Source organism: Poromitra crassiceps, assembly GCF_964638095.1.
Source record: "Poromitra crassiceps genome assembly, chromosome: 10".
NCBI classification, from domain to species: Eukaryota; Metazoa; Chordata; class Actinopteri; order Beryciformes; family Melamphaidae; genus Poromitra; species Poromitra crassiceps.
The window spans coordinates 20,835,244-20,862,684 of NC_139631.1; the positions used below are offsets into that span (position 1 = coordinate 20,835,244).

At 44.0% G+C, this 27,441-nt stretch overlaps 1 protein-coding gene across 3 annotated transcripts in view; it reads right to left on the reverse strand.

The window, feature by feature from the left end:
- Positions 1 to 1,494: 1,494 nt before the first annotated feature.
- coro1ca (coronin, actin binding protein, 1Ca) overlaps positions 1,495 to 27,441 on the reverse strand; it is a 47,446-nt gene continuing 21,499 nt past the window's right edge. For all 3 annotated transcript variants that reach the window (XM_083644577.1, XM_083644575.1, XM_083644576.1), the window contains 10 exons: positions 26,884 to 27,083; positions 10,492 to 10,614; positions 8,951 to 9,080; positions 8,438 to 8,619; positions 6,846 to 6,965; positions 6,390 to 6,494; positions 6,117 to 6,262; positions 5,699 to 5,756; positions 5,341 to 5,583; positions 1,495 to 4,539 (listed from right to left, as the gene is read on the reverse strand). In XM_083644577.1, coding sequence (XP_083500703.1) covers positions 4,420 to 4,539; positions 5,341 to 5,583; positions 5,699 to 5,756; positions 6,117 to 6,262; positions 6,390 to 6,494; positions 6,846 to 6,965; positions 8,438 to 8,619; positions 8,951 to 9,080; positions 10,492 to 10,614; positions 26,884 to 27,081 — 1,425 coding nt within the window. In that variant the 5' untranslated portion in view covers positions 27,082 to 27,083 and the 3' untranslated portion in view covers positions 1,495 to 4,419. The remainder of the gene's footprint in view (positions 4,540 to 5,340; positions 5,584 to 5,698; positions 5,757 to 6,116; positions 6,263 to 6,389; positions 6,495 to 6,845; positions 6,966 to 8,437; positions 8,620 to 8,950; positions 9,081 to 10,491; positions 10,615 to 26,883; positions 27,084 to 27,441) is intronic.

Consider the following 27,441-nt stretch of genomic DNA (forward strand, 5'->3'; position numbering starts at 1 on the left):
ATAAATTGGGTATGACTGGAAAGCTGAGACGCTTGTGGATGCAATGAGCCCAATTGTATTCATTTGTAATGATGTTAGTCCCTATAGTAGCCATTTCATTATAGTGAGAAAAATCTTCTAAACTTGACCTCACTGTATAAAATGACCTATTGTGATCTCTCTAGGATAATCACAGCCTCATGAAACTTTACAATCACAAACTAGAGACCTAGGGCATTCAGGGCATGTATGGCGTATATTGACAATAAGGAGGTTTCTGAGCAATTTCCAGAACAGAAGTGCTCACCTCCCAATCGCTGAACATTTTAATTCTTACAGAAATCTCCAAATGTCAACCGTTTTTGATAGCAGATTGTGATGGCAGATTGTCTTTAATAAAACAGACTTGAGAAAAGAGTAGTCTTTGTTGTTGTAACTATCTTTTGAACCAAATCACACACATTGAGGCTATTCTATGTGATCTCCTTTTGATAACTACTGTACTGTAATAACTAAAGAACATTGAACAACAGAACATCAGGGCAGGTCAAGGAAAACCCATACAATGTATCAGCACTCAGCCTACAAAGAAATGCCAATGTTCACACTACAGGTCTCAGGCCAGCCTGTTAGATTTAAACTTTTTTCTTGGATTTAATTTTCTCTCATCCTGTCTGTGGGAAAGAATGTGGTTTCTTGCTCAGAATACAAAGACTTCTCAGTCTTCCCAGAGATAAGCACAGAGAACCTTCTGAATGTTCCCCAAATGTATCAATTAATGTCCTTGTGTATCTATCATTGTAACATGTTAGAATAAGAGATCCAGTTTTCTATTGGTTTCATTTCATGACAAATGTTATGTCAGCAATGTTGAAACCACATTCTTTCCCACAGACAGAATGAGAGAGTAAATCAATTAAATCCAAGATATGTTTTACTGGCATATAGGTAATAATAATATTAATATATTAATATTGATATATTTCTGCCACCCCTAAAAAATCTCCATGCCACCCTATGAATATTTCTCTAGATCCGCCCCTGCTATAAAGCAGGAGTGATAAATCTGCAAAGGCAAAAAGACAGTGCCTCTGAAGAGCAGTTCCCCTTTTTGAAACTTTAATGTTGATGGCTTGTTCCCTTTTTTTAACTGCAGAGTAAAATGGGGCCCTGAATCTACAAAGTAATGCAAACTATAGAAACTCCACTTTTGATTTGAACAGATTTAATTTAGGTTCAACCAACTATCCAGTTCATCATCCTTCTCTATCAAGTTATTTTCCAGCTGTTAGTTTGAGCTATTTAGTTAATTATGTATTGTTCCACCAGTCGGGCCACTGAGCAATTTGTTGCCCAATGTACAGGCAGGCATTTGTCTTTTTGTCAACCCCTTTTCTCTAATGAAAACTTTGATTGCACATACTGTAACACCCCAAACAAGCCACTGGGTGAATGTGAAACATACTTCCACATGCAAATCAGCACATTCACCAACTCAAAACTATACAGAGCCCACATTTTAAAATTTCTTTATTAATTTTTCTTATAATCAATGTTCGATACTTGAAGCAGGAATAATGAACAAAAACGCTGAGCAGACCTCCACATTGAGGCTGAATCCTGGTTTGTTTTCTTCTGTGATTAATTTCTTTCTTTCCATATTCAGAATACCTGCGATATAATAGAGGTTCTGCTTTTCTCATGATGCTTCATGGCAAGGTGCAGGGAACACAGACAGGGGGAAACATTTAAAACCCACCATAACCCAACTCCCATACAAATACCCTCTTCAGCACAACCACAAAACAGAATTTAAGACAAAATAAAATAAAATACAAAAAAATATGGTCATGTTATTTACACAGCTTTCACTCATTTTTCTAGGCCTTTATTACAAACATACATCTACCTTTAAACTGCACATTTCTCCAACCTACGGTGTCCCTTTGGATAACTAATCACTAATATCCCTCAAACCTTAGCTCTCGTCCCTAGAGTGCTATCAAGAATCCATAGAGTGGCAGTCAAGTACAAGATAGGGCAGTATAGTTTACGACAACAGGTCTTCGGTGTCGGACTGACATTTCTATAGCACTCTAGATTTCCTCAATGATGCTCGAATTCAGGATTATAAATGTATCTTCAAGCCACGTTGAATCAATGGACTGTGCATTTAGCTGAAAGCTTCCCCATTTGACATCATTTTCTATACCCATACCATGGTGGAAAGCATCCAGACGTTGGCGACAAAGCACAGCAATCAGATTCAATGCACCCAACTGAACCCAATCAGAAACGCTGCCTAGTGTCTGTTGTACGGGGATGATGATGTCATCCAGGGGCTGACATGCTTTAACGTCCATTGAAGAAAGGATGTGTCGACTTCATTTAGCACCTCTCCAAGTGATGTTAAACTTGTTCAAACGTTTTCAACCTGGGCACCTATCAAACCTTACTTTTTCCTAAGCAACTCAAACTACTCTCACACAGTCCTCTATAAACACTCCCATGATCACCTCTATGGCACTTTCTGGTCTTTACAGTGGTAAGAAACTTTCAAGGCAAACAACAGACTGAACCACTACCCGTCTCACCTTCCCTCTGGCAAACAATCCAAACTAAAATATCAAAACAGAGCGTCCATCATAGCTGGCAAATCCATCAAAACAACTCAAACTGGACAATCCAATGGTTCCTTGTTTTTTTTTTCTAGTTAACTATACTGACTTGGGGCATCTGAGAAATAACCTTTTAAAAAACAAGAAGTGGAAGTGCTAAGAGGGATATAAGCACAGCTGGAGCAAGAAACGCTAAAATTAACGGTGAAGCAATGACCCAACTATTCGTCATAGTTTTAGGCAAGTCTTCCACATTCTACTGTGAGTCCATTTCATAACCAACCCCTCCCTCACATGTTCTGCCAGTGACAAGAAAAGGACAAAAACCCCACGTGAAACAAAGCATCCTTACAACAATAGCCAACAGGCCAAAGACATGAGGCACAGACTCACACATACTTCAAGCCTTTATAGTCGAACATGAATGGTTTCTGAAGCAATGTGCGTCTTGATCACCAGACAGTTGAACATAGTCAAAATGAGATGACTTAGTTGTTTCATATACTGTACATTCCTGTCTTGGTTGAACAGATAAAACAGATCTGAGATGGCGATGGCATATAGGAAAAAAGAATCCCATTATCCTGGTCTACACTTGTGTTTCCGAACATGAGCAAAGCCCACACATTCTAAAACACTGAGGTCGGTGACTGAACTGAACCTCTCTTACAAAAACAAAGCATAGACAGGCCTTTTCTGCAGAAAGCTTGAACATCTACAACGTCATTGGCCCTACCACGGGAAGTACACAGACCAAACAGAAATCATATAAACCCATAAATGTCACAATATACAACCAGCCACAGTACTGGAGTCAGCACCATGGACTACAGTAGAGTGTTTACAGAGTGTAGAGAGGAACTTTTATATGTTTTCTTCTTCTTTCCACGTGAACAATGGCAAATGAGATTTGTGGAAGCAGTTTGTCATTTACTCCAATAAAGCACACGATGCATGTTAATAAAGCAGGTACGAAAGGAATGCGTGTTGACATGAATTGTTGTGTCCACTGACGGGGCAGATTAGAATGGTGGGAAGGGAGATGGGAGAAATGACAAAGAAGTATAGATTGACGCAGCTTTAACACAGACAGCAGGAATGATGTTGTCATTTTATGTCTGAGAGTCTTGACTGTCGCAGCTGCATGGATGTAGATTCAATCAGAATTGAATTCCCTCCTAGTCAGTCTGCCTATCAGAACTATCCAATTTGTCTTGATTGAGAATTTCATAGTAAATGAATGATTCATTGATGAAATCCCCCCTCCTTGCATAACCGGGAACTGCATTGAGCCTCGCGGTTTGCATTTTGAATCTTCCCACAAAAACGGAGAGAGAGAGAAAAAATACTGCCAAGGAGGTGTAAACAAAACTGCAAATTTGGCAACAGTCGGGCTATGGGGACATGAAATACTGATACCTACTTAAAAAAAACATTTGGGTATACCATAGTAAATGGGAATTGTTCACATTGGAATTTTCTTGGTCATCAATCTAAAAGGAAAAGGAATATGTAAGACTTTTTATACAACAAGTAGACAAAATAAAAATGACTGCCACAGATTAAAAGGAATAGATTTCTCTTTCACCAAAAAGCAAGAATATTTTCTGCAAAAGTTTGCCACACGTCCTTCTTATTCCACCTGTGTTAACTGAGGGTTAGGGGCTGGCTAAGAAAAAAGTTCATCTGGAATGTTGCTAGGGATCGTTGCTAGGCAGGCCTCAGGCAGAACGCTGTCATTGAGATTGGCAGTGACTGGTCCCGCCCGCCCCCCAGCCAATGGAACGTCCTGAATTGTAGTGGGTTGGGTAAAGGGTTCATTTTAAATGGCAATTTTGGACATCTGCTCTTCAAGTTTGATGATTCGCTTCTCCTGACTGCTGACCAGGTCCTTGAGGGATTTAACTTCTTTCAAGATCTCCTCCAGCTTGGCTTCACTTTTCTGTGAGAGACAAAAGACACATGTGAGACCGTTTCTTGGCATGCCTGTAGCCATTCTATTCCATTAGTGCTACAACTACCATGCTGTGAAACAAAGCACACCTACAGTCATATTCTGGTTAATACCCAGCCTAATTCTAGGTTGACATAGTCCAAAAGACACCCCCTTTGTTCCATCACTACCTACAGCCTGAACGGCATGTGCCATGTGGCAGGGCCTGGAGCTGGGAGGGTTAACCTGCTTTGCGCTGGCCAGCAGGCTGCACTGCAGGAGCCCCGTGGGCTGTGATTACAGGCCAGAGCTGCAGAGAGGAGCAGAGGCATGGGCTGGGTCCCAGGGCGGGCGGCTGTGTTGTGGGCGAGGTGCGGCAGGGACGCCCAGCAGCAGGGCGCCCGCAGCAGCAGCAGACCCTCAGTTTTGTGGGTCAGAGATGGGGCTGAACAACATCTACAAACCACCTCATGAAGTCAGCCAGCAATCCTCCATGCTTCTTACATGTATACAGTCAGTCTGACAACCACTGCATGCTCCAGAGACCCGGCTCCAAAGTGATGGGGCAGGGACTGAGGTGCATTAATGAGTGAGTCACAGTGATGGAGCTGAGAGTCAGTGCAGACGGACAGTATCCATATGGAAATAGCACAAAGTACATACTGTACATAGCCGACCTAGATTAAAAGGTCCAAAAATAAAAGGCATGACAACAGTCGCCAAGAAGAGCAGTCTGATGTCTGTTGATGTCTACTGACTGTCTGGTCTAATATATCACTGACTGCATGTAACGTATGCGGCAGAACTCACAATCGATGGAGTGGGAGAGGCAGGCTTGTTGGCTGGGCCTGTGTTCTCTGAGTTCTTGGTCAGCTTGTTGTCCAAAATGTTCTTCTTGACCACCTTGAGGTCGCGGTTCTTGCCCGGGGCGTAGCCGTGTTTCAGGGAGATGAGGACGGGGTCTCCATTCTTGCCATCAAACCACTCTTCAGCCTCCAGGACGGCGTCTGGTCCAGCTGTGTCCGGGTACAGGTCGTCCTGGAACAGGTCCGACTGGAGGGAGGGAGAGTGACAGCTGTCAGGAAACACTGCAGCCAACACATTACAGGGTAGAGCCTTACAGAGCAGCCTGTGATAGAGCAAGCTGTCTGCAAAGTTGGAGACTCACCTTTCTAGGTACAGTCATGATGATAGGCTCACACTTCCTTTCCTGCAGTTTATAGAACCTGTCAACATACAATTACAAAGACCAATTACCCACAATTTAGTGCATCATTAAAGAACATGTCTTAGCACCATGTTTACTTTGGGCTGTGCCAAGAAAGCCAAGTGATTATGTTATGAATGACTACTGCCTCCTAGTGGTGAAGCTAAGAAATTCCACACTAGTCTGCGCTGAAAATCTCACTCGCACACACACACACACACACACACACACACACACACACACACACACACACACACACACACACACACACACACACACACACACACACACACACACACACACAGAGTTCTGGATATCAGAGGAAAATATGATCCATCTTTGCCATGTGTGTATTTATATATACTGTATATAGTCTTACCTAGCTATTTCACACTTATTGACATCGAGGCCCCTCTTGGGCATGTAGCCCATGCCCCTCTGGGGCTCCTTGGTGGTGAAGGTGTTGAGGTAGTGGACAAATGGAGCCTCGTCCGTGATCTCAAAGTAGCGGATGCTGCTATCACCCTGTCCAACACCAAGAAACACAAGAGTCTTTTATGTCTGGATTTAACTTCATGGAAATCAAGCCCACACTACTGTATGCTACAGTATTTAATGGTTAAATCGACTTAAGCACTTGAAGGGGACTTACCTTTCCACAAAGATAAACCACATTGGTGTCTGGGTCATAGAAGGGCAAGAGGACTCCGTTGCTGGTGTCCATCTCATGAACAGAAATGGCCTCATCGATGCAATGCTAAAAATGAAGGATAAAGTTCAGTCAGAGCCTAGGAGTGCATTGCCTCAAAATCCATTCTACTCCAGAGGGTCTCAAGAGAGTTTAAATCAAATCTCTATTGTTGCTGGTTGTTAGACTAGAGGTTTGTCCATATAGTGGTGGATACTGTATTCTTAACAGGTGTATACGGTGTTGTTTATGCATATGGAGTTTCTTGTTCTGCCTGCTAAACAACAATGTAAATAGGTTATCCTCATAGCTAATTATTCATGCTTGTTGCCATATTGTAACAAATAAATGTGCTGTAATAGTGTGGAACATATAAGCCGTGACTGTAGTTATGGAGTACAGTCACCAGAGGACGCTCACCGGGTTCCAGAGGGCTAGCTGTCTCTCACTCATGCGGCTGAAGCCTGTGGTGAAGACATTCCCATCGGCCAGGAAAATGGCCCTCATAGGTCGAGCTCCCTCATGTGCCTTCTCCTTCTCCTGTGAAGTATACTTCAAAGGTCAATGACACTTTCCTGAACTCAGGAAAAACACGACATTCTGTTCATTCATTTAGACTCTATTGATCCCTGAAGGGAATGTCTCCTTTATGTTGCCATCAGGGCTCCTGGAACACGCCTGCTTGAGGAACTGTGGTCCCATTTACACTTGTCATTCGATTAGCTGTTAACCAGATTGCATCTCTTACTGCTTTCCTGTGATGTAAGCAAATGTGGAGATGGCAGGCGCCACAGAAAATCAGATTTTGTATGCATCTCTGTGTATTCTTCAAGTTAAATGGCAGCCGCTACTTCACACAGATTATAATAAAAAAAACTAAAAAAAACACTAGTTAGAATAACAGATCCATGCGTGCGCACACTTCAGACAGTGGGGAATGGCGACTTTGATGGCAAAAGTAGTGAAATAAAGTAAAAAATGGCCTTTACAGTCAGTTCGCTTCCAGGCCGTCTCTACAGCAAATTATAATGGAAATTATAATAATAATCAGTGTCAAAAGTGTCTTTGTTGCCCATCTTTGCCCAAAAAGCATCTATGTAGGTGTCATTATAGACTGGTCATAAGGTTCTACATTAACAAAACAATATGGTTTGTGCCATGCAGGCACACAGCCGTCCTATGAAGCAGCTCTCCGACACCACAATGAGCTTCTTGGGGTCAACCTTTATTATTATCTTCATATACATATTTAGTTTGATAAACAGTCCGGCTGACATTTTTGTAGTTTTATAAACCTTTTGAGCTGGTGGCATTAACTGCTGCTGTGACACATTGCTACTCAAACTTGATTTCGGTGGTGATGCCTGAACCGAGGCTACTGAGGAAATTTCCCTTTTCTGTCTTTGCCATTTTCTCACACAGATAATGGAATGACAAGGAGATATATCAGTATTCATTCAGAATCAGAATTATTTTATTCTACCATAGTATGTTTGCACATACAAGGAAATTTACTTGGTGTAGTACTAGTAGGTTAAGGGCGTTGTTGAGAGATGTTATTCCATTTAGGATGAGTTGACGGTTGTCTCTTGACAAGACTGCATTTACATTTGGCAAATTTGAGGACACAATGTGTCTCAAGTCACCCCCGAAGATAGTTTGAGCACTCTTATACCAAACAGTCTCCAATGAGTCTTGTTGCCTTTAAATGTGACTTTTTTAAGTGGCTCATTGTAAATGGGGTATTTGACTATTGCGGTTGTATTATAGAACAGCGCCCCTGCTGGAGCTGGTAGCAATTCAGTGTCTTGCTCAGTGGCACGTCAGCAGCAGGTGCTTGTTGAACCCAGGCCTTGCAGTTGAAGCAGTCTCCCTTGCTCCCTCTCACTTGCTACACCAGCCTCCTGAAGTAGTCCATCTGATCTCCTGAATCAGCTTTCACCTTTCAGAGATACAATGACCTACAAAAGAGAAACACCAGCCAATTGAATGTCTTCGAAAACTCAGCTCACCGCCACAAGCTTCTCCTTGCGAGGGTCGATGACTCGGATGCTCTTGTCCTTGCAGGAGGTGCAGATGAGGCTGCCGTTGCGGTTCCAGCAGGCGCTGTAAATGACGTCAGGGTGCATATCCTCCAGGGTGATCATGGCATCACCCGTGCCCACATTCCAGATGATGATCTGGTTGTCACAACCTGGCAATAGAGCAAAGTTAAACTAAGCATGTATCCAAGACACAGTATCAGCTTGTGATAGTCATTTGCCTTGAAGGCTATTTTGGCTAAGAATGTTCACACTGTTCACACCAAACCTCAACAAGGTTCATAGGCTAACTCCGGGGCCAAGTATCCATCCTCTGACATGAGAAGCGAAAGCATGGGCTTCTGTTAATTAATCAAACACTAACTGCCTACTAAACTCTTGCCCAGCTTATTGTATCTTTTGCACACGTCCCTATAATGTCTTACATAATATTGTTCCCGGCCTTATTTGGTATATTCCAGTGGCAGAGATGAAGGCACTCACCTGCACTAAGGAGGACATTGCGTGCTGTGGGGTGCCATGTGATGATGCCAACCCGCTTGGAGTGGCCCTCCAGCACCACCACCGGCTCAGACAGGGCGGTGACCAGGCCATTCTCAGGGATCTGCCACACCTGTTGACAACGAGATCGGCAAAGGCCAGGAATTATAAACAGAGAAGGAATCGTGCTGGATATAGACTCACAATTTCCCCTTGATGTCTGACTGAACCCTGGAGGTTTTTAAATCACTCTTAAAAACCCACCTGTTTTCCCTGGCTTTCCCCCCTACTTAGCCATCGTTAGGTCCCTGGCATTTATCGTTTTATTGCTTTTATTGTCTTATTGTTTTAGTCTCTTATCTTTCTGATTTTAATTGCCATCATATATGCACCTTGTATTATGTTGCCTTCAATTAGTATTTTTGCACTTTACCTATTTATATTTGTGCACTTTGCTCCCCCGCCTGTGAAGCACTTTGGTTCGGCTGCCGCTGTATGTAAATGTGCTATAAATACAGTTGACTTGACTTGACTTGACTGATGTGGCTAAGTGAATATGTTGCACAAAGAAATCAGAATAAAATGGCAGTCCCCAAAATAACCTGAGGGGGGCAGCAGAAACCATGAAGTCAAGGGCAACCTATACGATTTGGAGACAGACACACACAGATACCAGATAGTCAAATTTAGCAACATAAGCATTGTCATTATCGCTACGACTGAACAATGCTTCTCCTCCCAGTAAAATCATATGCTACATAGCCGGCACAGAAATAGGGAAGTGTGTGCCTTGACCCTGTACAACAGGAGCTTCATGAGTTCTCTGTTAGACTGCACCTTGGACACATGATGCAGTATAAGTATAAGGAAGCCCTAATCTAAACTTAACACCACTAAGAGCCTATTTAGGCTGTGACATTTCAACACCAGGGTGCTATGAGAGGAACCAAGAGCTAAGAGAGGAACCACTGACGGTTAAACTTCTGCAAAGTGCAAACATGAATGTGAAACAGCACAGATCCAGAGTCTGTGCTGTTTTCGATCCTCTGAGGGGCTTTATTGGCAAAGTCAACACGTTCAGGTGAGGAAGTGTCAGCGGTGTACGTAGCAGGCAACACACACACACACACACACACACACACACACACACACACACCTTTCATGGACCAAATAAGGACATATGGAGGAAAGTACAGCAGCCTGAAGCAAGTCAGTGACCTCAGCCCAATAAAAACAGCTAAATCATTCCCCAGCTCTGATTCCTACGACACATATTTCAGCCTAATCTCAACCAGAGGGCGAGGCCTGCACCCATCCCACCGGCTACACAAATCTGCTCTTTCACAATCACAACATGTAGTCTCCCGTCACCTACGTGTGTGTGTGTGTGTGTGTGTGTGTGTGTGACTGTGTGTGTGTGTGTGTGTGTGTGTGTGTGTGTGTGTGTGTGTGTGTGTGTGCGTGTGTGCGTGTGTCTTACTGTTTCACACAATTAATACTAAGAGGTCTCAGTTCAGGTAGAGGCGGTGATGGAAACGACTTACCATCACTGTGCAGTCCTCGGAGCCGCTGGCAATGACCTGGTCATTGTGGGGGCACCAGTCAATGTCTAACACAGGGCCTGTGTGACCACACACTGTGGGGTAGGATTTGTCAATGCGTCCCGTCTGTAAAGACAAAGATACACAACACAAACACAAAGTGATGAGATGAGTCTTAGCCTGCTCCTGCTTAGATGACACACACAGTCCGTGCCGGAGGAGTCAGCCTGTTTTGAAACAACTATGGCATAATCCTAAATCCCACCTGCAAAATTAAGATCACACACACATCCACCAAGCCCACCCCCCTCCACACACACACACACACACACACACACACACGAAGAGGAGTTTCCACTGATTCAACTCTCAAGGAGAAAAAGCAATTGTTTGCAAGTGGGCCAAACTGAGAGGAAGCATTGCACTCTACACAGGGACTGCCCAACATCACAAAAGCCACAGAGCATGAGAAATGGAGGCAATATGGCAAAGTGTGACTTGACACAATATGATCATGGCTGACATGTGAGAACTCATTCATGCATTTCGTATAGAATATAGTTTTAACTTTTGATACATGAGCGAAAAATGAAAACAATTTCAGAAATATTTTTTTGTCTTGAGATTTGAATGGCCCATCGTGTGGGATCTGTGAATTTGACAGGGCATTTTGACAGGGCCCAGTCCCACAAAAACCCCGGGCAAGTGCTGTAAGTCTAGCCTACATTATGAAAATAAAATGTTGGCAAAGTGTCTTATTACACGGTCTATTAATGTATTATGACCACAGAAACCTACAAACATCATCACCCCAAGGCCAAAGCCAGAGATTCATCAGCCTTGTTTTGTCACTCCATTGTTCAGCCAAAAGAGAGGTTTGGCTTCTATTGGTGCTGCACAGAAGAAGCAGAGCCAGATGACACTTAAGCCTGGATTATGCTTGACGCTTTGGCCGGCCGCACGGAAATGAGAGACACGGAATCCGACGAGGAAACGTGTGGAGCTTGTATACTCTGTGTGGGTTTCTGCAGGCGGAATTGAGCGCGAGTCTTGAAAACTCCACTTTGTCCGCCCGTCCGCGTCCGCGTAGTTACAAATTTCGGCGTGCGCACGGCCGCTCGAAAACCGTCCGCACGGAGCCTTGCGGAGGGGCGTGTCTGCTGATTTGACGTCACTTTTCCGCGCGGACACTCGCGTTCCTCGCTGATGCGGAAAGCATAATGAGACCTTCAGTCCCTATTGGACCAACCACATTCATTAAGGAAGGTTATTAGTGGTGGTGTGTCATTATACAGTCCATGCATGAAACAAACGCTTCTTCTTCTTTTTTTACAGCATCTCTTACTTAAAAATAATAACCCTGAATCAAATGCTGAACTGTGCCTTTTATATATAACATAGCCTACTTACACAACTCAAGGACCAGATGACCACAGATGCATGTCTGTCTCTCACACACACACACACACACACGCGACAATGGAGCTTCCACTTATATCGACTGACTTCCTCTGTCCTCCTGGAATCAGGCTGCAATAGGATTTGACCTCTTGACCCCAGAAGCCAGGAGAGTCAGGTGGCGTCTCTCCTCTCCTCTCTGTGCTGTCTGTGGATGGGGACTATGAGACACACCCCATTCTTTGCTGTTGATTCCAACAGTGCCACCGCAGGGCCGGAGAGATGATGTCACCTACTGTAGCAAGCCAGTCCTGCTGCTGCTGCTGCCCTATTTAAAAGGCAGAATGGCTTCCCTAATATACATTTTGACATAAAGAATCACTCCCTCACTGCCCACAGCTATTCTGCCATGAGACAGTGACAATAATGCCTTGAGATGGGCTGCTAAATCTAAAGAGATGTACAGTATATTCATATTCAGTCAGGTGCATGTGTGTGTGTGTGTGTGTGGGGGGGGGGTAGAGACAAGCAAGAACTTTACCCCTAACCCGATGCACACAAACGGAAGTGCGTTGAGTATGAAAATAATGAAGTATGATGCACTGTTCTAAAAAGCCACACCGCACGAGTCGACTAAATAGATGTGATAAAAAGAGTGAACTAAATGTTACTAAGCTACCACAGGTTGTCGGTCTCAGCTGCAAAAAGGTAGTGGTGGTATTTTTAACGAAAGCTACACAGAGGAACAGTTCACCCCTATATGGAAATTCTGGCGGTAAATGATTATACGCAAAAGGGCAATTTTATTTGTATTTGATTTATTTAACCTTTATTTAACCAGGAAATGAGACTCATTGCGATTAAAAATCTCTTTTACAATAGTGTCCTGGCCAAGACAGGCAGCGGCACAATTATACAGTTGCCGACATGGAACAATTTAAAAACAAAAGCAGATAACAAATGACAGAATTATAAATGTAATAATCAGCAATCAACAATGAAAACATCTACAGTCAGATAAGCTTGCTTGCTTCCAAGTCATTTAGGAGCACTTTAAATGTATCTAAGGGGACCAGCTAACGAAGATTCAGGCCATTTTGTAACAGATTCCAGGCAGAGGGAGCTGCATACATAAATGCTCTTTTTCTCAGTTCAGTCCGGACAGTTAAAAGGTAAATGTCCCGGGCCGGGAGCGAAGAGAGGAGTTTCCCATACTGTTTTGGGTGATGTAGCTCCGTAGATAAAAAGGAAGGATAAAGATATGGCAGTGGTTAAGCCTGCGGGTGGACAAGGCAGACCGGAGCATACAAAGAACAATGGTGAGTAATGGCTTTAAAATGTGAGATTAATCTCAGTGCTCCATGGCAGAGGGTGTCCAGCTTACAGTATGTAGACATTGCGATGATACAGTACATGCATGTATAGAACATCGCCATCATCTAGCACAGACATAACAGTGGGAGAAACAGGGCTTATTTCTGAAACTAGGCAGCTTGCCCGCCCTGCAGCTGGACCGCTGTGTAAGCTCACATGCTCTTATGACATCACTGATGTTGTCACAACTTCGCATCACTGATGACATCACAATTGCTCTTATGATGTCACAATGCCTATGACATCATCAGTGATGTCACAATGCACAATTGCTCAAGTGACACCAGGAATTTAAGACATCACTGATGGGGAATCATAATGAGAATGAGATACATACTGTAGTGACCTCTGGGACTCAGGGATTGTTTGGCTATAAAACTCTATAAATATGGTGGTCATTGTATGTTCTTTTGGCAACTCGAAACAAGCAGATCCTGTTCACTTGGGAGGAGAAGCTAACTTGATGTGTGTTTGGTGGAGTTCTGACGACACAGGGGGGTGAGTTATGATTTTACATTTGGGGCGAGCTGTTCCTTCAAGTGCTGCTAATATGATGATAGGAGGATATGAGTCAGTATGTGGCCCAGGAGAATCATTCACTTCCCTGCCTCTGCCACAGCAGACAACACACAGCCTGGCACTTCACGTCTGCTGCCACATTACAATGCACCCCCGCAGTACTGTGGTTGATTCCACCATGCAAAATGACTCACATCTCATAAAGCTAGACTGAACAGATGTTTTAGCTTCTACTACGTCAGTATGGTCCTACAATTGCTGGATACACACACACGCACGCACGCACACACACACACACACACACACACACACACACACACACACAGGCAATACAAAAATGTAAAGGGGGGAAAAAAGAAAATCACAGTAGGCCTATACCTCATGCAATCACCTGACTGACACAGACTTGGGCCGTGACACATACTCCAACTCAAAGCTCAGTGATCAAAGTCCAGTGTATGTGAGAGTGACACTGTGTGTATGTGCATGTGTGCATATGTTTATGGGGAAAATCACAAGATCTTGTCCAAACGTCACCCTGTCCACAGTGAACACACCCCAAAAATCCACAGCGGTGCTCCGAGTATAGTAGATATGCTGATCAATCTGCCACTGACTGCTATCAGAACACAAGATTAGTGACCCGACACCAGTGCTGAGCCTATTTGAATATTGCTCCTAGTCCTAAAGCAGAAAATAAAAAACAATTTGCATCGCCAGGTGGACACAATATAGTGTCTAGCATTACACTCCATCTGCCTCTGGTATTTAAAAGAAATCAAATTCAGTCAGATCAGTCTTTCAGTGCATATTTATTTCCTCGCACAGAGGGATATTTGAGAGGAGAGTTTCTCAGATTCCCGCAGAGCAGGAAGTAAAGCAGGAAGGACACAGAGAGAGACGATGCGGTGTAGTAGGGAGAGGAAGGGAACAAGTCAGACAAAAAACATAACCTACTGATCACGGACATTTATTTCATCCATACCGACAACTAATTTTAATTACCGTACTATTTTTACAAATCAAACGGGTCCAAAGGGCTCCAGATCAGGTTCAGCCAAGTTCTACATTTTCAGCAACCACAAAAACCCATGTACCATTATCAGTACTTTTTTGATCTTAACAAAAAATGTTTACAGGCCGTTCAAATTTTCCATCAAACTTTGTAATATAAACATTACAGTTACCGATAATACTACTCCAGCATCAAATGGCGCTGTACAAGCACTCTGTTGGCATCTGCGGTCTTTGATGAAGCCAAGTACAAGTACTTGAGGGCCAGACAGTATCTGTACCAAGGGGAATTGTTAGTGTTGAGCCTGCTCAAATTTTCCCCAAACAATACGCTGAGGTTTTTCATGAAACACTGTGGTTTTATGTTCAGTTGGCTTTGCTGTGGCACTTTAAAACTGACGCGAACAATAGCGCTGGAGGTTCGCAACATATCTCATGGTTATGTACGAGAACAACAAATGGGAGTGACCTATGACCTGGTGTATTGGGTGTGCTGGTGTATTATTTATATTCAGTGAAAAGTCAAAACCCTTATCTGAAAAGACTGGTCTACCCAACGGGGCGAAGAATGTGTTGCTGTGAGTATTTTGGCTATACTACTGATGTGGGGAGGTTTATGGCAGAACATTTCAGAATAAGCACACATGCATATATTTGATGTGTAAATAAGCTTTATTCTAGAATTTCAAATGGGCCCACATTTGAGTATTTAATTTGACCATTCCTTGGAGGGTTCAGATAAATTAGGTTCTTGTCTACTAAAGCAAACACTGACAAAACATGCCTAGTACAGTATGTACACTCAACACACACACACACACACACACACACACACACACACACACACACACACACACACACACACACACACACACTCCTACTTTCTGTCTGTATTTCCTGCTGACGAATGCTGTCCCACACACAGAAGCCCGGTTGACAGAGAGACCATGTGCTCTGTGCGGCTCGATCAGTGCAGAGACCTCAGTGGCAGACTTTCATACTTCCCTGCACATCTCGCATGTTAAGCCCAGTGTCCATACACACACTAATAAACATATATGACATGTTGTCAATTGCCCATCACATGAACTGCTAACAGGATGTTAGATTGTAGTGATAAACTGCAGCCTGGCACTGAAGCATGGAGCCCCGCAGCACAACGAGCCCTGCAGGCTGACCTCCTGGTAAACCCTGGCCCAGCAGAGCTCTGCAGAGCAGCCTTCTTCTGGCCACAGTTGAGGGGGCTGCCGGCCAGTCAGTTCAGCAGAGAGCCTGGCGTTCCTCACATTCCACACCTCGGCCCCAGGCAGCTCTGGTATGGCTATGACTAATGAGAGCAAGGAGGGCTGCCAGGGTGTCAAATGTAGCACCCTTTGAGGTGTTAATAGTGTTTGTGTCTGATATACACCATTAGGAATTCCAGGGTCCGAGCGGGGAACACGAGTGAGTGCATCGCGCGGCGAGTCCGAGCCTGCCGTAAAGTGCGCCGTGAAAGCATGATCCACCAGGCAGGAACGCAGCTTGTACGGCGTGAGATCACTGTCATTGTTTGCACTGCCAATTAACAATCAAACTGAAAACAATGTTAATGCTAACCAGGCGCCCAGCATCATGCCAGAAACACAAAGTGCATACAGTATGAGATGCATGTTCTCATACTGTACATTTCTCAACCAGTGGCTTTCTATACATAAACCAAGGCTAGACAGTAGGGATGTCATGACACTAGAATTTCTACTTTGATACAGATACCCAGGAAAATATCGATACTCCATCGATACCATTTTCGATACCACGCGGGGAGATGACAACACATCAAGAGGCATAACAAAGAAGCAAAGACAGATGGACGGACAGATGCACGCTTGTGACGCTTCTCCATAATCTAGGCCCAATAAAACTCTAAAAACTTTGACCTTACACAGCAGATTACCCCTGCTCTAGTCATCAGCCTATCAGAACACTTCGAGCTTGTTCAAGCAACAGATACCCACCAATGACAGGGAGGGAGAAATCGGTACGATTGTTTGATTTTTCATTAAGAGAAAGTACTGCTGATATTGATACTGTTGATTAGTAGTGTATCCGTTTCAATTTTGTATTATTGATTTGTATCGATACTATCGATACTTTTGACTAAGCTCACTACAATGAGATGCAAACCAGTTGGCAAGTGGCTACCTGTCTCATACTCTCATCTCTCCTCCCTCCCTCCCTCGGACAGAGCCAGAGCTTCAGCAGAATGTGTCCTAACCATGTCGTTCACTAACCACAGGAATAATAGCATCCGATTCAGCAGAGGCAGCTACTACAAAGTTAACTTTGATTATGTACTTGCTGGTAGTAATCAATCTCAAGTAGATGAACAGACTTGAGGCTATAGGTCGGACTCGTTTTTACATCAATTGTAAAATGTGACAGCCAGTGAGTTTAGCTCAAGGGGGAAGAATGAATTAACTAGATCAGAGAAGTCAATTAAAAACAAGCAACATCCACTCATGTAAATACATAGTTGACACCAGTAGAGATTCCTAATATAGGTTGTAGTGGTATTCCGTCTGGATGTTGTCAAAATAAGACACAAATGAGCTGTAGGCACAGTAACTTCAGTGTAGCGTGAATGACAGGAGATGTAATCCAGATTAAAAATGTTGACTGAAAAAAGTACATTGTCACATGGTAGAAAAACTATGTGCTCCTATGTGCACAGCAACACAGCTCTCTGCACGACTCTCCTGCACCAAGTGCACATGATGACATCACTCACTATATTTGGAGCATCCGCAATCAACATTCAATATAGCCATATGCATTTGTTTTGATACATTTTTATACATTATTATGTCTTATTACAATGACTAGAAATGATGAACTATGAATTGAAGATGATATTTAAATTAACTTATATTCTCACATTGTGGTTCGAACGAGGATCGAACCAGGAACCTCTGGCATGGGAGGTGGACGCTCTACCAAGGAGGCTAAAGCCTCTAGCATCACTGTCCGTTGGCCACCGTTACATATAGACAGATATTTTTACATCCAAAAATGTAACCACAGCCTCATCAGAGAAATAATGAACAGGAAGTCTATAGACGGTTTTCACGGAATAGTCAGTCCTGCACTTGAATGTTTTTTTTTCTTTTATGTCCATAGCAAACACTGCAACAGGAAGTGAGCGGGGGTTCAATTTAGAATGTTTTTGTTGTCAAGTTAAAACCGTCTATACCTGCTGTTGTTTATTCACCTTATTCAGAAGAGACCGTCTGGAATGAGAGACTAACAGGAAGTGTAAATACAATCGGAAGTTCCGATTGTATTTACACTTGAAATGATAGAACACCTAGTATGTATTTCATTGACAGTGAGTGAACTGTTCTAAATTGTAAAATATTAGACATGTTCTGATAGCATTTTTCCTTCCCTACACCTGAACTTATACTACAAGTAGAAATTTAGCGTCTAGCGTCTCTCATTGGCTCGCCTGCTGAACTGGCAGCGCTCATTTCTACGGTTCCTCGTTGGTTTTCAACGAGGAACAGGAAGCTCCAACTGGCTTGTGCAGTTGAGCAATTTTGTGCGCCGCCGTGTGGAAACTGCCGCCCAATTATAATAGTAGGATATTTTAGGCAGTAACGGAGGCATTTCCACTAGCGGTATCCGAACAACTCTGTGTGACCCCCACCTTTCTGACAGCGTGGCAAAGATTGACTCAGGATCAAACGTTTAGGCTGATCCGCCCGCATCTGGCAAGATTTGAACAGTCTTGTAGTCCGACACTCCGACTTAAGCTTTACAGTAAGCAAGAATCATCAGCGTCTTACATGTGGGCTTGGCAGGACGGTCTGTGACGTCACACTTTCCCCAACACTGGGGGGGGGGGGGGGGACTCTGACAGACCAAACCAGCCAAGCAAGAACAGTGATCATCTCCATGGCAACCAGCCTAGAGGAAGTGTGATTAGCAGAACTAGAGAAGGTCACAGTGAGCATGGTTTTGCCCAGATGAGGCAGGCGAGAGCTGAGGAAATTAACAGCTCCAGGGTTTAAAGTAACTAACATGTCATTTATATCCTTCCAGAGGAATGTCTGATGCAGAGCAATCGTCTAGTTGCATAGCAACAAGTGAGGCTGTACAACATGAGGGTGAATCACGCTGCGAGAGACACAGACAGAGCACCACGCTGACACGCACGCACGCACGCACACACACACACACACACACACACACACACACACACACACACACACACACACACACACACACACACACACACACACACACACACACACACACACACACACACACAAATGGATGAAGACGAACAACAACATTCCCTCAAAGCAATAGAGGGCATTCTGTTCATTCACACAACACACGTCCTCTTTGCTCGCAGCTCGACATGTGATTCACACAGACACCACTAAAGGCTCTTCCATGCATGCTGCCCGGCGCTCCTCGGAGCGCCATGGAAATTTCCACTTTTACAACAAGTCCCTTCGCCTGCCTGATCTGGAGACAAACGCCAGCAGCAGCAGTTCTGTCAAAGCCACCGCTTCTGCTGGTGATTTATGGCCTGTGAATGATAGGGCCGGGGGGTAGCCTACAGTACAGTACAGTACAGTACAATACAATACAGTGCAGTTACCCTCAGTCAGACCAGACACTTTAACTAGAATATATGGCTCTCTCTGGCGCATGGACTGTCTTGGTGACTGCAGAATGTAATAGGGTAATAGGGGGTGAGGTGATGACCACACTGCAAACGACTGTAGCAACTAGTCAGCGCACGCCTGTTCGTTCCGTATGAGAGCAGGAAGACCCCAGACAAGTCCACAGACTTTCATCGGTTGCACGTGAGGAAAAGTTTGGGGCTACATCAGCTCAGCTGTCAGCAGCAAATAGACAACTCTATAGCAATATGTAGTTACTAGCAGATGTTTGGTTCAAGTTTTTTGGTGGTCTCCATGATGACACTGCTCTGAACAGACATGCCTGTGATGGATGGCCACCTGTCCAGAGCGTCTCCCTGCCTTCTGCCTAGTGCATGCTGGGATAGGCTTGAACAGGATTGGCTGGAGAGAGAAAATGAATGAATGGGTATTTTTAGTGGGAAACATGCTGGAACAAGTCAAAGGCATGATGCCTTGAAAATTGCATAACAAAACGATTCAAACTGTGGTGTCCACTGTCCACATAAGTTCACATGCATAAACGACTGAAAACTGTCTTGGGTTAAAAGAAATGCGTCGTCCAACACAAATGTTTATGGAATTAGCAATACTGTACTACTACAGTATTCAGCAATCCAACAATTATACTAATTATCAGAGTAAAAACAAGAAGAAGAAAAATCTAAATGTGGCACTTGAGACAGTGAGATACAGTCGGTGACGATGCAACACAGAGAGACACATCCCTCCCGTCACTTTAGAACCCATTCTCTCATCCTGGCCGCTCTTCCTATCACAGCCTCTCCCTGAATTCACATGTGTACCGGCACAGCGAGCAGCAGCCAATGGCAGGCCAGGCAGGAAATGGTCTTGGAAGGCTGTCAGGCAGGGAGCAGTGAATGACCATATATGGTAAAATCTGCAGTCAGCAGGACTGAGCAGCGGCAGCGGCAGTATAGAGCGAGGTCTTGGAACACAGATCAACTGGAGGATGGGGGAACGACCCTTCATATGAAGCATGCAGCCCACTGTCTGTCTGTGTGTGCAGAGACTCAGAGAGGGAGCGTGGCTTTAGTTTGTATCCCATCAGGCATATGTGTGTGAGAGAGGGAAACAGAAATGTGCGAGTGTGCACTGCACACACACACACACACACACACACACACACACCCAGGGATTACTTACAGCAGAGAGGCTGAGCACTGGATGATGAATGGGGGATTGAGGGACTGGATCCAAATCAAACACATACTCTAATCTCATCGTCCTCTCCGTACAGAGGCGCTGTTTCAAGCACTAACGTGGAACATGCCTTTTCTATTAGGCAATGCACTACTCGCTGTTAGCCGTTAGCTGTTAGCTTCGTCCATCTCACACTGAAACAGACAAAAGCAGGAAAGCAGTGTGTCCTAGATATTTCACATAGTGGCTAATACATGCATGGAAAATGAAGATGCTGAGGCTAAAGCGGGGCAGGCAGACACTAAGGAGAACTTAACATCATGCGTGGCTGAATCAAATAAAGGATTTCTAGTCATTGGCATATACTGTGAATCAAAAGGACTAATGGTTTATTGAGACTTTTCTCCCCTGTCCAGCCGCTCCTTCTCTGCTGGGTCAGATTGAGAGAGAGAGAGAGAGAGAGGAATTAGCAGGAATGTCTCACTGCACACTTGCTAGCTGCTGCCTTCACACTCCCACAGCTTCCTTCATATGGAAATCAGGGAATAAATTAGCGGGTATCCAGCTAAGAGACGTGAAAGGGGGATATTGAAAGCATGAGGGAAGGGAATGACATGTGTTGAGCTGGACATCTGACACCCTCCCTCCACAAATCCCTATGTCCTGACAGGAGGAAGGAACAATACTCGTGGCTGTGCTGAGTCATGCTAACCTCACCCTACTCAGTCACACACACGGAGAGAAAGCCCGGCCCTGCCCAGCTCTGTTGGTTTGGTCCAGCCTCAGACCTCGGGGGTCAGGTCAGAGACCCGTGACATCAACCTCTGCTCCCCCCCCCCCCCCAAGAGATGCTCTGCACTTCCAGCCAGAAGAAACATGACAAACAGCGGATCTCAGCAGACGAAGCAAAACGTCAGTGTTCAGCTTGGATGAAGAGTTCTCCTCCTTCCATCACGTCACTAAAACAAAGAAGACAGTGCAGCACTGTTGCATATTTTCTGAAGGCTTATTATTTGGGAAGGGGAGGGGGGAGGAGCATCGCACCTCCACCTCCCCCCCTCCACCCCCCCACCCCCCCAGCCGGAGTGTGGTCATGACAAAGGGCTGAGCTGGGAGTAAAGCGTGGGACAAAGGCGCAGAGCAGCTGGCTGCCCACACAGACTGGGAGCAGCGCAGCATGGGCAGATGGGCTAGCCGGCCAGATGCACCCTCACATTAGGGAGGGGAGGGGGGCAGTGTGTGTGTGTGTGTGTGTGTGTGTGTGTGTGTGTGTGTGTGTGTGTGTGTGTGTGTGTGTGTGTGTGTGTGTGTGTGTGTGTGAGAGTGTGTGTGTGTCTGTGTGTGTGGGGGGGGGGGGGTTCTGCTGCATCCTTGCAACAAAAATGAAACCATACCCAACCGATTCGAACCCCAAGTGCCCTTCAAACTAAGGCACAGAGGTCTGGCCATGGTGCAAAGCTGAGTCCAACAGAAACACGCTAAGTAAAACAGCCACGACTTTCTTCAATCAGCATACTGAGCCGTGGTATAGCATACTGATGAATGATGTAAGTGCCTTACAAATCATTACAACCCATTTCTAATGAAGAGGAAACGTCATAATGGTTTTGATTAAATGCACTAAATCACTGCAGGCTCTGTAATACTGATCCACTGCAGTGCGCTCTAGTCTTACCGTTTGCAAGAGCAGACTCGCCCCACTTTACAGATCTGCACTGTCAGCTGAGGCTATGTGGAGATCTCCAAATCAAGCATCTTTTTTCTGTGAGAGATTACACAGACTTTTATCACCATGGTATCTTCAAATGAATCCAAACATCAATCTTCACACACACACACACACACACACACACACACACACACACACACACGAATTACAAAAGGGGAATACCAGTGAATTTAAGCTCTCAAATGTATGTTATCCTTATGAGCTACACAGTTTGTGTAAGTGAACATTCACATCCAGAAACAACAGGCTATGTACAGTACCTCCCCACCCCCTAATCATGATGTAACGCAGATGTGTAGCTCCACAAAGAATGAATTGGATCAAATGGGAATGTGACTATTAAAAAAAACCTGATAGCACAATTATAATATAAATGTTTTATGGATGTCAAAATTCAGACAAAGTTGATATGCCTTCACAAAATCACTCTTCTATTCATTGTCAATCAATTGTATGTTGTAATATACAGTAAATATGATATCAGACATGGGATCGTGTGTGGTAATAAATACCGAGAGGACTGCACTAAGCCATAGGAATAACATACTTGAATTATAACATGACTTGAATTCTTAAATACAATGGTAGGCTATTCCCCTTCTCCTCTTAGTTTTTCAATGCGTGGACTGTTGAGATGGAGAAAACACTACTGCTGAGAGAGAGATTACTCCATGTCCTGACCGCCGGCTTCTATGTGGGCAGATCTAAAAATCAAGAGGTCTTTTCTAATCTCTCACTTGAGGAAATTGCCCAAGCTTTGCTCCGCACATAAAGACCTCAGTCTCCCACCACTTTTAATTTGGCGGTGAAAGCAGACTTTGTTCCACAGACACACAGACACAGACACACACACACACACACACACACACACACACACACACACACACACACACACACACACACACACACGACTGTACTGTGACATGCCAGGCAGAGAGGGCAGCTCAGTCAAGACACAGAGAGGAGGACAGGAGAGGAGGAGTGTGAAGCTAATCTAGCTGCAGTACAAAGCTCTGCATTGAATGAGGTGCTGAGCGGTGTTTAAGCGGCGTGATGACAGGCCTAAAGGATGGGGTTTTGGGATGACATGGCGGTGTGCTGGCGTGCTCTAATTACAGGCCCGGGCTGGATCTGTCACCGGCACAGCGCCACTTATGTCACTCAGAGTGTCAGGACCTGTCACTAGGGCCACGGTGGGTGCAGCCCGGAGAGGCACCCCAGCAGAACGTATCTGCTCCAGCCAACCGCCTAGGGTTGGGTACAGTACAGTTCACATTTGAACTGACACCGGTACCCGGAATTCGGTACCCAATAGTACCTTTTTTCGGTACTTTACGCTCTCCGTAAGTACAAACATGTAATTTTTGTGGTAAAAAAAATATTCTAAACTTATCAATTTCAACACTGTTATTTATTTATAACATGTTACACACAGATGCACTCTCAGCAAGTACCGAAATTTGGTACCAATATATTTGACTTGAATCAGTACTCTGTAGTAGGCCTACAGATGTAATTCCGTCTGTACCCTTAAAAGTACCTTTCAGGACCCAACCCTAGCCCATTCACTACTGGCCAGTGGCCACCATTAATGTCACCCAAGAACCTTCTGGGAAACATAGCAGACCACTTTGGTGGTTTGAATTAGAGTGTGACCTCTTACCACACCTTAATTAGTCCAATTATGACAGCGGGGTTAGAAGAAGAGGGAGGAGGGAAGTATTCACATACATTGTTGACAACCAAACACTCATGAAATGCAGTCTAACACCCAACCTGAGGGCAATTACAGTTACAGTGCAGCAATCCAAGGCCCTTATATGGAGGTGAGGTGCAGGGAGAGCGTCCCCTCCGGGGCTTTGCTGTAGTCTTCGCTTGTATACATGGCGGCTGTGTGAAGCTAAATGATAATAACCCCAGCGTACGTTGACCTGAAGAGTCAGCAGTCCTGTTGGTAGCAGGCAAAGTCTGCAATGCAAATGTGTATTTTCTGTACACAAAGCAAGGGAGGACTGTCACTGACAAAAACAAAAGCCAGGGGGGGGGGGGGAGTTGAAGCCATGGAAGAACATTTCACCTCAACTTCCAATGTTTGCAATGCATTCATGTCAGTCCAAAACATGATCCCTCAGATATCAGATCGTTATCATTCTACGATATCGACGATATTGAGCTTTTACCCCCCCCCTCTCTCTAACGATATTGAGCTTTTACCCGCCCCTCTAAAAATACCCCTATGTAATATGACCCCCCTCTTACATCATGTGTAACTACATCATCACATGCATACACACACTCAGGAGAGAGACAATGCCTTTAAAAGGCCAGCGTTACACCATATACCACTGCACCATTTCTCACCGAGTGGAAAACATACACATGATCCTTAAACCCATTTCCCAATAAATTACTACACAGACTTTTAGGGAGATTAACACACTCGTTAATGTACCTGTTACGTGACCTGTTAAATGAGACTATGATACCAAATCATCCATCTGGAGCCGGTACATTGTTTGCTCTAGTTCTCCATGCCAACGCTGAGTGGTCACAGATGATTCACATTATCTTAATGCTAGTCAATGGTAAGTGGTCAGGTCTGTCACTTTTGTAAAAGGTTCAAATTGTGCTGAATATGATACACAAATGACGCCGTTTTGAGCAGGGACACTTTTCTCTGTCCCTGCTAGTTCAAAATGGCCTCACTTCCCACAAGACTTGGTATGCGACTTGGTTTTCCATAGGAAGTCAGCATGCAGGGCAATGGCAGACTGTGTACAGCTCAAAATCACTGCACATCAGATGAATATGTGGTTGCTATCCTGAACTGATTCTAAAAATATATGTGGCTACGTCAGCTATATTAAGTTAATGATATTTCATTTTCAAAATGAAATGCAGGCCACATAATAATAAAAACCACTAAACTTTTTAAAACATTAGCCTTCTTCTGGATGATGCTAGTTGCCTATAATCAACCAGGGACAAGACATACTATATGGATAATTTTGATGTTCTCATCACAAAATGGGTAAGTTGACCAACAGGCCAATCTCCCAAAACTCAGTGTTTTCCATTCAACTTCAACATGAACCTAACGGGACCTAGAAGAAGAGCTTGAATAGATTGAAGGCTTGCAACTCCATCCCAGCATGGACGACGCTGCTGACATCTGGGCTAGTTTGCATGTCTCCACAGACTACTGGTGAATGTTACACTGCTGAGAAAATCAATCGCTCACAACCCATCTCTGTCTCACCCACTCAAACAGGCCACTATAGGCTACAGTCACACATACTGTAGAACTCCCCCTGTGCTAAACCACAACTTTAAGAATGGCTTTGTATGTATACTATACACTGGGAATATACTCTTTGTGAATGAATGAACAAGCAAGATTAAGAAACATATATTTTCAAATCCAGCAGTGGGTTGGTAATTGTTACGTTACAGCATCTGGACAGTGGCCACTGTGTCTGTGTGATTTCCCTGAACTGAGCTCTGAGTCATGCAGCAAAGTTTTCTCTGTGTGTAACGTGTGTGTGATTATTGTACAGTAGATTATCTAGACTAGAGGTGGGACTGGTGTCACACCATGCAGTCATAATGCAGGATACTGCCAAAGCTGCCAAACAAACCTGACAATTTCACCTGACAAGGAGACATAAAAAAAATGACAACACTGATTAAGAAGTGCGCTAGTGCTTTTTAGATGCTCGAGTCATATGACTGGAGTCATGGAGTGGCATAGAGCAACAGGAAATATGATTGCATGTCCAATCTTAATACCATCTAGGGTCTTATCAGTGCTAATCATAAACCAGGAGTCCAGGACAGGTCTTATCTTATTTATGTTATTTATAACCTTACTTATTTTTAAAAATAGACTAAAGACTTTTATGTTTACTGTCGCTTTTAACTGCTGACAGCTATTTCTCAATCACTATCATATGTGTGTCTAGTCATGTTTCTTATATAGTCTATTCCTCTATAAGTTTTTAGCTCTTTTTGCAACTGCTGCGCCTGTTGCTTAATGCACTTTTAATACCCTTTAAAAAAAAAATGTTTTAAAGTTTTGTTGTGGTGATGCTTTTAAATGTCCATGTTATTCTCTTCTTCTATTCTTTTATTTTCCTGTCAACCATTTTATGTGAAGCACTTTAAATTGCCTCTGTGTATGAAATGTGCTATACAAATAAACTTGACTTGACTTATCAGAATGTCAACCAGATGATCAGGTACAAATTTAGGGTAATGCTGAAAAGACGTGTAGCCTGTCTGTAGTTGTTGTTGTGATCATGTCTCAACTTCAGGGCCTCAGTGTCCGAGTTTTCAAAAGTGGGACTGGCACTCGAGTACTACAGCACTGTCCTATCTGTACATCCTCACAGCACTGATGAACACAAAGTGCACCTCTTACTGAGAGGCTGTGTGCCGAGTACTTCAAGTAAATCTGCTGTGGCTGCTAAATCCATCAGTCACTAATATCAAACTCCATCAACTTACCTTGTGAAGAGGAAGAACCAGGAAAGCTCCACCTCCACTGGCCTCAATAATTATGGCAACAAATTTGGGGTTGACCGCACAGAAGGCGCTGTCCCATGTGACCCTCGACACCCGGATATCGTCGTAGCATTGGTCATGTTTCGCTGCCTGCCCAAAGACATGACGGAATTTGCTCTGCCGTACAACTCGTCTGGACATATCTGTGGAGAGGAAGATTATAATCATGTTATTACAACTCGTCTGGACATAGTGGAGAGGAAGATTATAATCATGTTATTACAACTCGTCTGGACATAGTGGAGAGGAAGATTATAATCATGTTATTACAACTCATCTAGACATAGTGGAGAGGAAGATTATAATCATGTTATTTGACTAAATGAAGCTCATCAAGGATCGTTCAGGCATTACTACATCTATGAATAGGTTTAAAACCACAAACATTGAGAAGATGTCAGGGTGTATATGCAGGAATCCTGAAGTTAAATTCAATACCGTTTAAGACCTTTTTTAAGACCTTTGCAATATATTCTGAGAACTGAAAGCCACTTCCATCGG